At 40.3% G+C, this 14,977-nt stretch overlaps 1 protein-coding gene across 1 annotated transcript; it reads left to right on the top strand.

Annotated features, from left to right (window-relative positions):
- The first annotated feature begins 1,716 nt into the window (after positions 1-1,716).
- On the top strand, positions 1,717-13,138 carry mtmr7a (myotubularin related protein 7a). Its single transcript, XM_034121445.1, has 14 exons — positions 1,717-1,926; positions 2,250-2,372; positions 2,528-2,690; positions 3,166-3,323; positions 3,405-3,533; positions 4,833-4,967; positions 5,854-5,986; positions 7,447-7,556; positions 8,691-8,816; positions 9,457-9,506; positions 9,583-9,783; positions 10,015-10,149; positions 11,104-11,230; positions 11,341-13,138. Exons 1-14 carry the CDS (start codon positions 1,903-1,905, stop codon positions 11,665-11,667), a joined length of 1,941 nt encoding a protein of 646 aa, XP_033977336.1. The 5' UTR covers positions 1,717-1,902; the 3' UTR covers positions 11,668-13,138.
- The last annotated feature ends 1,839 nt before the right edge of the window (positions 13,139-14,977 follow it).

Below are 14,977 nucleotides of genomic sequence, written 5' to 3'. Positions count from 1 at the left end.
CTTCTTGGTACAATTATGAAACGGCGTGAAAACGTATTCGCCTAGACCGGCATTTACAAATGTTCGCGCCTTTTTACTCTCTCTATTGTAAACATCCGGGCTAGAGGTCACATGACTTCCGGTAAGAAAGCTTGCCTCAACAACATTAAACAAAGTTCAAGCATACATGAAGCACTCTTCAAAAATACAAAACAATAAAGAAGGGCACTTTGAGCGGCAGCTACACACACACACACACACACACTAGTATGTTGTAAAACTACATGGCGACTAAACAGATCTTGTATCTTGCTTATTTTCCCCTCTTAGGAAAGCGGACACGGGATGCGAATTTCTTTGACACCGTCCAGGCGTTGGAGGACCGGCGTGCCGTGGTGAAAGAGTCGATGCACGGGGATCAGATGGTGCTGTTCACCAAGGCCCAGGAAACGGAGGACAAGATGCTCACCAGTTCATTTTATATTATTGTTATTACTGTTATTATATAGTCTTGATACAACTGACACTTTATTTTATATTGATAATGTTAATTTACATGTACAACTTCTATTTTATTTACATTAAAAATGTGAACTTCTATTTACTGTTAAACATATCCTGTATCTTGCTTATTTCTCCTGACACTTTATCTTTAGTGACCTGTGTAGCATCCTATACATCACATGTAAGTGATTATTCTGATACCATCATGTTTCATCGGTTATAAACTGGCAAAGCTTTATTTGTCATTTATTTATCATCAATGTTGCAACCTTGTGGAGGAATGGCAGGGGCACATACACAAATATGATAATTTATATCGTTTAAAATATTATTTGACCTAAAACTAAATGTTTTTATGATTGTCCTCTGAGGAGGACATGGGGATTTGCAAACTTTTAATTCCCCCCCCCATTTTACACAACACAAAATGGAGTCCACTATGGGCCGAAACTAACATGTAGGTTTCCATAGTGTTTATGGCAGACGGATGCAGTGGGTCTCAGGAAGATATATAATAAATAATAAAGGTGGGTTTGCTGCTGAGCCTATTTACTGTGCATACAACACACCTGGCACAGTTTATTGTTATTATATTGCCACACTGTACACTATTGTAATGTTGCCTGTCTTGACTTATAATTTTTGAATGAACCCTTTGTTTTGTTTTTCTTCATATAAATGAATTAAATTCAGAGATATAGGCCACATGTATATTCAAAAGAATAGAAAATAAGTTGTCTTACACCATTTAAATCAAGGACTCATGACCCCTCCGTAAAGCTATGACGCACCACTTTTGGGGTCACGACCCTGAGGTTGAGAACTGATTTAGGGTTTATACCGGCTCATTTAGCCTACTATGTTGACAGTTCAAAGACGGTCATTTTTAAACAGCATACATTTAAGTTACTATAGCAAATTAGATTCACAGGTGAACATGTTTAGCCTATGTTAATCACTACCGTTCTGAAAAAAGCTTCTCCCACCATAATAACGTTAGCTTGAATTTTAGCTAGCTATTTGTCAATAAACCACTCCATCGAACAATAATGCAAAAAAGAAATAACAATAGTAATTTCAGTGAAGATTAACAGTACAACAAATGTTCTTCTTCGATGTTTTATGGTGAGAAAATGTCTAAAATGAACTTATAATGTAAGTAACTTTGGTCAGCTAGAGACCTGAGTCCCCCTTTAACACTCGAGACAGGGCGGGCTCTAGGACCCAGCGGTGCAGCTCCCATGATGACTCCAGGCAGCAGATATTATGGCAGCGTTTACCTGCGCGCTACTGACGAACAACCGTAACCATTTAATCTAACCTACTGCAGATTGTTTTTATAATATCGCACACATGCTGTGCTGTTGGTAGTCGTATCGTGACTGGTTCAGGAAGCTGCGGCTCATCTCTCAGCTGCTGATGGAGCACATCCGACTGCCAAAGGTAACCTCGGGTCTGGCTGCACTGATTAGCTACATTTCCGCACTGAACACCAGTGTCCCCTCAGCACAAACAGCCACGATCACTGCAGTATTAATGCAATTATGTAAACAAACAAACAGGAATAATTAAAGGGTGTGTGCACAGTCGGCCACGTAGGCAGCCAGGGTCCTCCTGCTATCAGCCATAGCGTGTGTGTGTGTGTGTGTGTGTGCGCGTGCGCGCACATGCGCGTGCGCGCACATGTACATGAACACATGAACAGCTGTGTGAGTAGCTGAGGATGATGAGGCTGTCTCATGTTGTTATTGCTCTTCCTCCTGCAGGTGGACAATGTCAGGCTGCTGGACAGAATCTCTCCCAGAAGAAGTAGGGTGGGCACCCTCTATCTGACAGCCACACACACCATCTTTGTGGAGAACGAGGCTGGAGTGCGCAATGAAACATGGGTAGGCAGTAGCACAAATACTGAGTAAAAACAGTAACAGTAACATATACATTATGTTTTTTTAGGTTGTCACTGTGTGCATCCATGCTGTGCTATGTGTTTGCAACATAAATAAGCAACACAAGGCCCATATTGACCTTCCATATCTCTTCCCAGGTGCTTCACAGTTTGGTGTGCAGTTTGGAGAAACAAGCCGCCACAGCCTCAGGATGTTCTCTGCTCATTCACTGCAAGAACTTCCAGGTCCTAAACTTTGTCATCCCCAGAGAGCGGGAGTGCCATGATGTCCACCTGTCCCTACAGAGACTCTCCCAGCCAGGTAACCTTTAGGCCAGGGGTCTCAAACTCAAGGCCCGGGGGCCAAATCCGGCCCGCAACTTCATTTTATGTGGCCCTGCAAGAGCTTGCAAAGAATATACAAGTTTATTATACGGTTACATGCCACTTTACAGAAGCAGGTTGCCCATAAACTACATGTCCCACAATGCATCTCGTTTTGTGACATGCACACTGAAGAGACTTGCAATTATTTGCCCTGGACTTCTGCTTTCAGACGTAGTTAATTACTAAGTTATTATCCTATCTGATAATAATCCAATTCAGAGGCAATAATGTAATAATACATTATTTTATATATATATTATATATTTATATAGTTACAACCAGCCCTTTGAGTGCAACCTTTATGCAAATGTGGCCCGCGATGAAATTGAGTTTGACACCCCTACTTTAGGCGGTGTAAATCCCACATTTCATCACTTCGAAATTATATTGACTCTTGTTGTCTGTTGCAGAGCGTCCTGATGAGCTGTATTGCTTCTCCTATAAGCCTAACATTGATGCCGAGGAGAGACGGCAGGAATGGGACTTTTTGGACCTCAGGGCTGATTACCGCAGAATGGGGCTGCCAAACTCCCTGTGGAAACTCTCCTCTGTCAACCAACACTACAAGGTTAGTTAGCTGACCTCTGATTATTTTTATCCCAATATGGACATTGCAGAAGTTTGGAATTCTGTTTTGTTTTTCTCAAAGGTGAGTGACACGTACCCAGCTGACCTGTTTGTGCCTGAGTCGGCCACACCTCCGGTCATCGTGGGGAGCTCCAAGTTCAGAAGCAGAGGCCGATTTCCTACTCTGTCCTACTACTCCAAAGAAAATCATGTAAGTTCACAACATACATTTGCTTTTTATATTTTCCCTATTCTCCCTGTGACAACTTGAGTTAATTTAAGACTCCAATACGTTTATCAAGCTCTGACAGTGATGTGTAGTGTTTGTAGCAACCCTGAACAAGCAAAGTAGTAGATAAGATAACATGTAGATAAGATATGTTATATTAAGATGCAGCATGTCATTATCACAATATTTATTTTTCGCTGGCTTTAATTGGCCAGTTTTTGTTTTCCCATAATGACTTGTGACTCTGATAGATCATCCTCTGCAAGAGTTTGTTGTTTCACGAAAAAAGCAAAGTCACAAACCCCAAAAGTAAATATTACGTAACTAGCAGTAAAAATGTAAAACGTTTGCTGATATTTTATCAAATAAAGCCTGAAATAATAAAAGGTGTTACAGTTGATTTGTATTGCAACAGTGTTGGTTTAGTATACTTTTCTCAGTTTTTTTTTACATGTACTTCTTCTACAACACAGCCTAACTACAGGAAAATATGAGACTTTGTTTCTGTGAAGATGGAGGGCAAAACTGTTATTTTGTCCATTTCAGTTATTATTAATAAAATAAAATTGGCTTGTTTCATGGCAACATCATATCTCGCCAAGGTAACAGAAATAGACATGCAACTACAGATTACTAAAATACATAGGAAAAAATAAATATATCAATAAAAATAAGGAACACATTTAAAAGAAATCTCTCAGCTCTGTAATTTATTTATTGTTCATCTACAATCACCATAATAAGCCTGAATTTTGTAACACAAGAGAGAAGCTCTGCCATGGATTCTAAACAGGCACTTTGTCAAGCGTACAAAAGCTCCTCCGAGGAGACGTCTACTCTGTCTTTAAATCAAACCATGAATCAATTCCATTTTCTATATTTGAATCAGGAATAAGCCATGACATTTGTAATCCCTTCTATTAACCCTCAACCGGACAGTTGGGAGTGCTTTATGAGTGTGAGGTCAGCTTCCCAGGGTTCGGGTCCTGCGTGAAGAGCTCAGTTCGTACAAAGGGGCTCCGCTCTGGTTAAAGAAGGGAGACTCGCACAACAGCAGTCTCTGGGCCTTTCCCCTGTGGCTATTAAATGGAGATTGTTTGGTTGATATTTAATTGAAATTGAAAATGCAGGGCAAGAAAAAGCACTGTGAATTTGTATTCTCCCTGATTCTCACATTTTGGATTTTCTTTATTTCTCAATGTCATCCAAAGTAATAATTCTTAAAGTATGAGGAGAGCAAACATTCCTGTTTGAAGCTGAGTGCCTCTTGCCTCCTCCCAGGCTACCATCTGCCGCAGCAGCCAGCCCCTGTCAGGTTTCAGTGCTCGATGCCTGGAGGACGAGCAGATGCTGGAGGCCATCTTGAGGTCCAATCCCCGCAGTGACTTCATGTATGTGGTGGACACCAGGCCTAAGGTGAGCCCTTTGTGCTTAAGGAACAGCCTGTGTAAATACAACTCTTACAGTACTATGCTGTGTGTTCAGGTGGGCTTTGTTTTCTATACTGCCAGCTGGATGTGCTCGCCTTGAGCCTTGAAAACATCCTGGCTATTTGCTTGTTGAATCAAATGTTATGTAACAGGTTTTTTGAAATACTTTTTGTCTCAAAAAAGTACGTTTAATTCTGCAGATAGCTGTAACTATCTTTCAAAAATTAATGCAAGCACCAAAACGTCCATGTTCATCCCTCTGGGGATGCTAATGTAAAAAATAAACCTGCTAGCCACCATTTTCCAAGATGGCCGCCATTTCCAAGATATTTTAAACACTGGATCAATTTTGGGAATTTGGTATTGAATTATTTGTTTTGACTACTGGGAGGTCTGTACAATTAAGAAACTTCTTCAGAGCTTTTTTTTGTCATTTTTAAATACAAAATGTTAAAATGTGTGGCTTATTAGGAAGCATTGTGACACTAAAGCACAACATAAGTTACTGAACACCATGATCTCACAAGTACTACACTCCTAAACCCAAACCCATTACGGGGCATGTTTTCGATTTGCAGATTTTTTAGATTTTATGGCTCAGATATGGTCAAAATACCTGATACCTGAATTGTAGTTTGAATTTGTTTGTACAGTACTAGGTCAACAATGTATGTTTTAACACCAAGATCCTTCATACATGGCAAAAAATGACACTTCTAAACCATCATTGGTGGGCAACTTGGATTTTTGAGTGGCTAACAGGCTTTTTCAAAAGTGTACCTGGAAGGAGGATCCAATTTTAGTTCCACTTTTGAAAGATTTCCCTTTTGAAAGATTCTGGCAATCCCAAATATATCAAATGTATTTTTCAGCTGAATGCAATCGCAAACCGAGCTGCAGGAAAAGGCTACGAAAACGAAGACAACTACTCCAACATTAAATTCCAGTTCATCGGTATCGAGAACATCCACGTGATGAGAAACAGCCAACAGAAAATGATGGAAGGTAATTATCCAATCCTTACTGCAAGGGTTTCTCACAATGATTTTAGATATATTTACTGTTAAAGCTCCAGCATAGCATTCATCACCGTGTCAGAAATATTTCACCACATCAATGTTTGCGGAACGAAATGTATATTTTCCGGCATTGTCTTGTTTAAAGTCCGCTGCTTCTTCACATTACTATAGCAGAGCGGGACCCCACGCTACCCCTGTGGCTTTCATATGCACTCATGTGGAACCGCGCTGTGCTGCAATCAGGCCTCAAATGAGCCCACAGGAGAATTTCTGGGTATTGTGCAGGGGTGCTCCTAGGAAGACTTTGAATCCATCTGTTTCTGAGCTATTTTGGTTTCCCGGAGTGGACAATCCGGGACCTTATCCCCCAAAGAGAGACCGAGGGCGTGAGAATTATGCGATTTCAAGTCTGAAAAGTTATAGCTGCTCTTAGTTGTGATAACTCTGTGCCCCCTGGCAGGACAAGGGAAGTCTTTAAATGCTGGAGACTGCCCCTCAGAGCCCGTCTGACTCCCTACCCTCTACTCTGCACACTTAAATAAGATTCCAAAGACCCCCCCGGCTGGCAGCATTAGCTCAAATATTTCTTCAGAGTGGAAGTCTGCCCTACTAGTGTTATGGAAGGTTGAATGAACCCACTCACCTGTGTGCTCTCCCATCTGTGGCCTCAGAGCACTTTTACAGGTCAGCACACTGATAAGGTGTCGGCAAAAAATAATTTGTCACCTATGTCAACAGCCTAATGAGTGAGGAGTGAGCAGATGTTTTTATCGGTTATCTAAACGAGTGTCTAAATTACGAATAGTAATGTGATAAATCGTCCTGAGCAAATACAATGTCATCCAAGGAGAAACAGGTTCACGTCACTCTGCCCCGCGAGTCAACTTGCAAATATTTACATTGAACCCTGACGATGGAAAAAATGATAATTTTAGGTTTCAGATTTACAATATAAACAAACAGAATGCAGGAAGCCTTATGGTGCAGAAATGGATTTGTATTTGTGTGCCATGACTGGGATATTTTTCGTTTAAGAATGGCTTTTGTCCAACATTTATGTACTAAAATAACTAACAATAAGATGAAGAGTCTACCAGGTGTACTCACGCACAGTGGTTCTCTTGCTTTTTTGACCTGTCTCGTTTAGAGAAAGATACAAGATAAAGAGATAAGTCCTGTGGACAGAGGATCACCAAAGTTAGTAGGATTCATCCTCAGGGAAACATGAATATCATTTCAAATTTCCATGGGAATCCGTTCAACAACTGTTGATCTCTCTGGACTAAGTGTTTTTAATTGAACCCTTTGTGGCATGCTGTGCTGATATTCCCAATAAATGTGCAGTCTTGGAGGTTGTCAGTGCTGTGAATGTTAGGTTTAATAAAGTGCAATGATCAGGTATGCTCCGTGTTTCCTGCCAGTGAGACAGCTGTGTTGTGCTTACAGTGTGTGAGCTGCGCTCCCCCTCCATGTCCAACTTCCTGGAAGGACTGGAGACCTCAGGCTGGCTGAAGCACATCAAAGCTGTTTTGGATGCAGGCATCTTTATCGCTAAGGTGTGTGTGTGTGTGTGTGTGTGTGTGTGTGTGTGTGTGTGTGTGTGTGTGTGTGTGTGTGTGTGTGTGTGTGTGTGTGTGTGTGTGTGTGTGTGTGTGTGTGTGTGTGTGTGTGTGTGTGTGTGTGTGTGTGTGTGTGTGTGTGTGTGTGTGTGTGTGTGTGTGTGTGTGTGTGTGGTGTGTGTGTGTGTGTGTGTGTGTGTGTGTGTGTGTGTGTGTGTGTGTGTGTGTGTGTGTGTGTGTGTGTGTGTGTGTGTGTGTGTGTGTGTGTGTGTGTGTGTGTGTGTGTGTGTGTGTGTGTGTGTGTGTGTGTGTGTGTGTGTGTGTGTGTGTGTGTGTTGTGTGTGTGTGTGTGTGTGTGTGTGTGTGTGTGTGTGTGTGTGTGTGTGTGTGTGTGTGTGTGCGTACTTGTACTTGTACTGTCTGTAAGTTGCAACTAATGAGTCGCACCCAGCAGAAACTGGATGTGCAAACTAGATCATGCAATACATTTGTATGGTGCCGTCACAGATCTACATTAAATAGGATGGACAAAATAATAGAAAAACTAACAGTTAAAGACAAAACACTTCAACAGCACCTCAAACAGCCTCCAAAAGGAGTATTTCATATTGCTCCCCTCTTCGTGTGCCTCTGGGTCCCCCTTGCATGCTGTGTGTTGTGGGTGTGTCCGTGTAAAGGAAAGCAAACAGACAGACAGACAGAGCTGTTTTTAATATAGCTTTGGCACAAATAGCCTATACTGTGATCATTTAATTATTCTGGGTTTTTTTGGGCTGTTTCCTCGCAATGCAAATGTTAGGTGGCCTGGTGGCTGGGGACCACCGGGGTTAGCTTCTGGGGTGCCTCTTGTAAATATATATATTTAATTTCAATGGATAACTGGCAGAAACTCAGATTTGTTTTCATTTTGAAATACCTCTGATGCAACTACAATATTGTTGAAAATATCAGGAGAACACAAGGCCTTCATTGGGGTGATTTACCAGGTTTATCTAAAGTTGCTAGCTTTAGAAATATAAAAATGCTTTTTGACTGCAGTAGTTGTTTTTCAATGTATTATTATTTTACAGATTTTTGTTCATGCAATGCACAGTGCTTAAATTGACTGAATGAGTTTGTGTGTGTGTGCAGGCTGTTGCAGAGGAGGGGGTCAGTGTCCTGGTGCACTGCTCAGACGGGTGGGACCGCACCGCTCAGGTGTGTTCAGTGGCCTGTGTGCTGCTGGACCCTCACTACAGGACCCTCCGAGGACTCATGGTAGATAATAAACCTTTACCCTTTTCTATTTAAGTTACAGTGTAGAACTGAATTTTTGAGAAGCATCGTAAATGTCACATACCTCTCTGCTACACTCTGTATCTTATTCTAAAGTTCAGTTATGAAAGTGGGAATATGATACCGAGTGTACCAAAGGCTGTGTTTGGCTGTATCTAATGGAAGTCCTGTGAGGCTTGTTTCTTTAATCAGTATAGTTTAGGCAGGGTAACTTGGATTCCACTAAGACCCACTAAGCCTAATAGACAAGCCTTTTTTTCGGAATTTGCCCTTTAATTCAGGGGAAAGTTACCCCACACAGAGGGTGAGGAGGTTCAGTCATTCTGCGGGATTACCTTTGCAATATGTCTAAGATTTACAGAGCTGGAAGGAAAGTCATTTCGGAGAAAAACCTCACAAAGATACCAGAACAAATATTCTCTGAGATTATTAAATCCTTCATTTGCAAGAAAAAAAGAAAATTCTCTCATAGTGAAGTCGCAAATTCCCTTTGAAAGGTTGGATCAACCACAGACATTTGTTTATCCCCCCCAGCTCTGTCATTGTTTTTATTTGTTTAACCTACAATCACCCTGATACACTGTGTTTTTTTATTACATTTCAAGTTTTTTTCTACTCTAAGGTTCTAATTGAGAAAGACTGGATCTCATTTGGACACAAGTTCTCTCACAGGTTTGACTCTTAAATATTACTTTCCTAGCATCTTTGATGTCTAGTTTTGATCTAACCGTTGTGTCCTCCTCTCCAGATGCAACCACCTGCAGGGAGACCCTAAAGAGGTCTCTCCGGTCATCGACCAGTTCCTGGAGTGCGTCTGGCAGCTCATGGAGCAGTTCCCCTGCGCCTTTGAGTTCAACGCGAGGTTCCTCATCACCATTCACAGCCACATCTACTCCTGCCAGTACGGCAACTTCATTGGCAACAACCAGCGGGAGAGGACAGAGCTGGGGTGAGATTTAAACCTGCTGCCGCCATCCCTTTCTTTTCCTTTTCACAGCACAGACATCTTGTCAGTGAGAGGAGACTGAGTGCTGAGGAGGAGTGACAACAGTTTATCACCAGGATTATGCAAATTGGGACGACTCTTGCTAGAAACCAACCAAAAGATGTTTTCTAAATCCATGTTGTTCCTGCATTCTCCATGATTTGATTCTGTCTTTATCTCTTTACATTCATACAGACTGCGAGGGAAGACTCACTCTCTTTGGAGTTATCTGTGGATGAACCGGGCCGACTACATCAACCCTCTGTACCGACCCGACCACAGCCAGACTCAGGGGCTCCTCCGGCCCTCCACCGCCCCCTACTGCTTTAAGTAGGTCCTCACAAATAGTGACAACCCATGCATCTGAGGTTTAAGATCTGGTGTCTCCTGTTACTTGTATGTTTAAAAAACACTATGAAGCAAAGGCTGGAGAAATAATTGACGTTTTAAGCTCTTTACACATCAGTGGTGCTTTGTCCATGCAATTAATACATTAAGGGATTTCTGTCATTAATACGTTACACAGGACTGATAGGGTCACACAACATGTCAATATCTATATGAAATATTACACAAATTTGATAATAGTGCTCTGAAATATCTTCTACAAATATAACTAACAGCTACAATAAAGTGATCTGATGGAAAAAATAACATATTCTCTCAGACTTCAGATATATTAAAAGATGGAGTCCTGCCATTACTACAGTAATACAGTATCATACTAGTAGCTCCACCTTCCTTACACATTATCACCCAATTATCCACAATGGTGAATATGTTTTTTATTAGTTGCTAAAACTGTACTGAAAACTCAGAAGAAAAAAAACGTTTAAACATTTCAAAATAATATTCAATAATTCAATAATAATAATTTGGGAGTTTCTTTATGCTTTTTTGCATCTTCCACAAAATGATGGTAACCAAGGCTAATGAGTTTGACCTATACTTAGAGATTAGATAATAAAAACAAAACGCCAAACTTTATTCTCCTTTCAACATGGAAGAAGGTGGTCGAAACCAAAACCACTCCTTCTGTTCTTACCTTTCACAATAAAAGCCCAAAAAAGGTACATGGTGTAGCTGTGTACCAGAGGGAACTTAACTTTTACTTTGCTAAAAGACAAAGTGTATAAATAGTTGGATGCATTGTTTTTTCTGAAAAATTAGCTGGCATCAATCTCTTCAAACCTTTTTCAAATGTTTTCCGGCATATTTACAGGCAACTATTTTGAATTTCCAGGCCTTCTTATTTCAGAGTTGAATATCTTTTGCTTGGTTCAGGTTTTGGAGAGCACTGTACAACCGCTTTGACCAGGGGATGCATCCTCGACAGTCTGTAGAGGATTACCTGAGCGCCATCCAAGAGGAGACTCAGCAGCTGGAGGAGCAGCTGGCTTCACACAAACAGGTAGGACATGGCTATAAATCCATGCTGCTTGATATTTTCAAGAGGCTACTGCAGGGTTTTTCCTCGTTATAGAAAATAACTGTAGTCTTCATGCCTTGTGTCATCAATAGAAGATTGCCCAGTTGGAGCAGGAGCAGGAGTGGAGCGTTCCCCAGAAAGCAGTCCCCTTTGATAAGAGCCCCACAGGGTGGACGTTCTGTAACGACCTGGCCAACACCCCTCAGGACTACACCGGGGGCTTCTTCACCAGCAGCCCCTGTCAGCCCAGAGCACCAATCACCCTCCAGACCGAGGAGTCCAACAAAACATCCGAATCCATCCTCTCCAACGGCAGCGACCAGGAGTCGGGGATCGCAGACGTGAGCTGTCGTTCCCCCCTCAGCGAGGACAGCACCAGGGACCCCGACTCGGATGAGGCTGCCTACTCAGCCTCCTGAGCACATGTAGCATTTGGTGGAAGGTGTAGCAGCGAGCAGCCGTCCACTGTGCCACTGGGCAAACACTACTGTACCTATTACTTCCTGTCTCCAGGCAAAATTAGCTGACCATATTTAACTTATTACCCTCTTATCCTGGGGAAGATTCTCAAAGGTGCACAGAAAGTAAATACAAAACACAATAACCAGTTAAATGTCAGAGGCATTTCAAATAAACTATTAACCAGATCAAGATAAGAACAATTGTGAACAATTCAATGCAAATGTAAGCAAGAGTGTCTCATCAAATTCATGATGGGCCATGTAGACGTGTCTGCTTGCTTTTTATGGTCTTCCATACATTTTCATTCATTAGCAATTCTGCTTTAAACCTTACTGTGTGTAATAGTCAACAGAGGGACTTTGGTAATCCGTTTTCAAAGCAACATTTAACATATAACAGAGCTCCAAAGACACTCAATTATCATCAAGTTGCATTGTTTGCACTTTAAGATAGCAGAATAATACAATAAATTATAAATTAGAACATTCATGAGCAGATCGAACAATGCCACATGATTTTAAAAAAGTAAATTAAGATAAAAGAAAAATCAACAAAGATAGAAAAACCCCCAGAATATGCTGTCGACACATGGCACTTGGCATTCAGAATCTATGTAGCAATATTTGCAAATATTAACTTTTTCTGTTGTGTGTTTTTTAGTGAATTTAGAGTTACACCTTAATAGCCACTGCTGGAAATGTGTCAAGTTTCAACCCCAAAGCGACTGAACTAAACTCACTCGGCACACCACAGGGACCTCTGCTGGGTTCTCGAGTCATTACACTACAATAGCCACCTAGGTATTTCAACTTTATACAAAATATCTTGTGAGATTACTCTCCAAGTCATGAAAAATTGTCTTTGAATTGATTTAAAAAAAGGCAAGAATAAACATTTGTCAACAATATTTCAACACCAGATTTGCTGTGGACAAACCAAACATCTTACCAAAGGGAATCAAATACTGGTTTAAATAGTGGTTTGTGTTTAGTGATAGGACGACTCATTACTGCACCAGCAGAGACGAGCATGTGAACACGGATATACTGACTGACTTTTCAAATATTTTTCTCCCTCTTGGTGTTAAAATAGCTAACTTTAATGCAAAATACCTGCACTCCAATACTGCAAATGAACAATGCAAATATGATCAATTAAGCATGCTAAGATATTTTTGTACTATGTTGTTTGTTTGTTTATGTGTTTGTTTTTGACTCCTTGCTTTAATGCATGTTGTTTTTATGTGTATGAGAGAGTCTAAAACGTTATAAGGAGTTCTGAAAGAAAAGAGAGAAAGAGCTTTGTATTGTATTATTGAGTTTATGTGTTCAAGTGGAATAAGAGCCAGATTTGTTAAACTGATACAAATGCAGCATTGTGTTATTTGTGTAAATGTTCTTTTTAAATAAATAAATACATTATTGTCAATTGTATTTTTTTCTATAAGAGACAGATTACCCAAATGAACATCTGAATATCATCTGAATTCCTGGAAAATAAAACAAAAACTACCTGTATGGCTGAAAGTGGGAATAGTTTTTTTGTTTTTTTTGTCATTTCAGTGACCCGACCCTTTAAAGAATTTGTCAATCATTTGTGTATAGTATACTGTGTACGTTTACAATACTCCAAATAAACAGCTGAAAGTACACATACATGAATTTCCGCAAAAAAAAGAAATGTCAAATTTTATGAACAAGCTATTTTATTTATTTATACTCTAAACATTAATTTGCAGCTGTGTCTTTCTTGTTGAACTTTCTCAATATATTAGCCTTGATGCAAGAAAATACCATTCAAACTGTCCAAACTGCATTTACAGAATAAGCCTAAATTCCCAATTGACAATAATGTTTTGACATTATAGTATTTCCAAATTGTGTCAAACCAAGGTGACGAACAAAGAATAAATAAACAAGATTATCAGAGGTGGAAGAAGTACTCAGATCTTGTACTTGAGTAAAAAGTACCAAAGTGTAATACTCTTCTAGTAAAAGTCCTTCATTTAGTGGGAATGCTGTTAACAGCATTCCAACTATCTGTTCTTCTACGCACGAAATTCTTTATTATTATTCCGCCGGAATTTTGCACCTCTTCTCCTCCCGCATTGAACATCGCAGAAACTCCGTTCAAACATCAAAACGTTCAGCTCGGTCGGGAATCGATGGCTATTACTTTTATCATTCAGAACTTTCATAATTCCAGAGATACATCCCATAATTCATCACATTTTTAACATGGAAGTCAATGGAGAAATTCTTCAGACTTCAACAAATCTTCGTGCGACTTCAACTGCTAACTGTTCATTCATACTTTCACTCAAAAACCTCATTCCAACTTTAAAATGTTACACATCTTTCTGACATTATTCGTGTAACACAACTTTTAAATCTGATTCTTACTTTTAGAGATATTAAACATTGTTCAGACCTTGGTAAAGAGGCTTTCTTCAGATTTTAACATTAACTAGAGTGCGTGATGTCACAGCTAGAGGGTAGGAAATCTTGAAATTTGCTTTTTAAAACTGCCATAATTCCCAAACCCTACATTCCTGAGACATCATTTTTCATGACAAACGTAGGAAAACATCTCGTAGCTTGAAAAATGACAAATAATTAAGCAAAATAATTAAACGAAATGCCTCTTGAGGGCATGAAGTGACAAAAACTTTCAACATGCCTCCATTAAAGCCCATTGTAATTTCAGGCTGATATTTCCTCACGGCAGCAGCCGCACACCTTTGGTTAAACTGCCAAAAAGGCCACATTATTAACCCGAAAGTACACAAACATTACACTTCAGATACTCAACTTCCTTGACATGCTTCACGTTTTGAAATTTCACAGATATCTGTTACGGTTCTTCGACAAAACGTTCACATGTAAGAGGTTTATCTCTCATTCAGAACAATGGAAACCTTTGATCTCTGCACACCTCGTTAGCTCAAATATAAACACCTGTGTCGTGGAACACGATGATGTCATCACTCCAACTGACATGCTCAGAGCAGCAGACTTCAGATAAAGGTTAATGGTCTTGCCCTCAACAGCTCTACGTCAATTTTGGGGTGTCATCATCATATGCCGAAGATCAAGAGGGCGATCAAGAGAAGAGAGAGAGGGCGATCAAGAGAAGAGAGAGAGTAATGTAACCTCCTAATGTAATGTATAACTCCTATGAAAATGTTCAAAAAGTGCTCAAACTTCACATGTGTGCTAACAGTCCAGCCGTGAAAACATCTACGGGACAGTTTTGAGATTTCTTCAA

This window comes from Trematomus bernacchii, unplaced genomic scaffold (assembly GCF_902827165.1).
Source record: "Trematomus bernacchii unplaced genomic scaffold, fTreBer1.1, whole genome shotgun sequence".
NCBI classification, from domain to species: domain Eukaryota; kingdom Metazoa; phylum Chordata; class Actinopteri; order Perciformes; family Nototheniidae; genus Trematomus; species Trematomus bernacchii.
The sequence above is the reverse complement of the archived record's forward strand: the minus strand, read 5'-3'. Positions and strand labels throughout refer to the sequence as shown.

Bases quoted from the DNA above. Each gene is read 5' to 3' on its own strand.
- mtmr7a (XM_034121445.1), top strand. From the start codon at position 1,903: ATGGAGCACATCCGACTGCCAAAG. The intron at 1,927-2,249 runs GTAACCTCGGGT...TTCCTCCTGCAG, and splicing joins AGCACATCCGACTGCCAAAG to GTGGACAATGTCAGGCTGCT. The intron at 9,784-10,014 runs GTGAGATTTAAA...ACATTCATACAG, and splicing joins CGGGAGAGGACAGAGCTGGG to ACTGCGAGGGAAGACTCACT.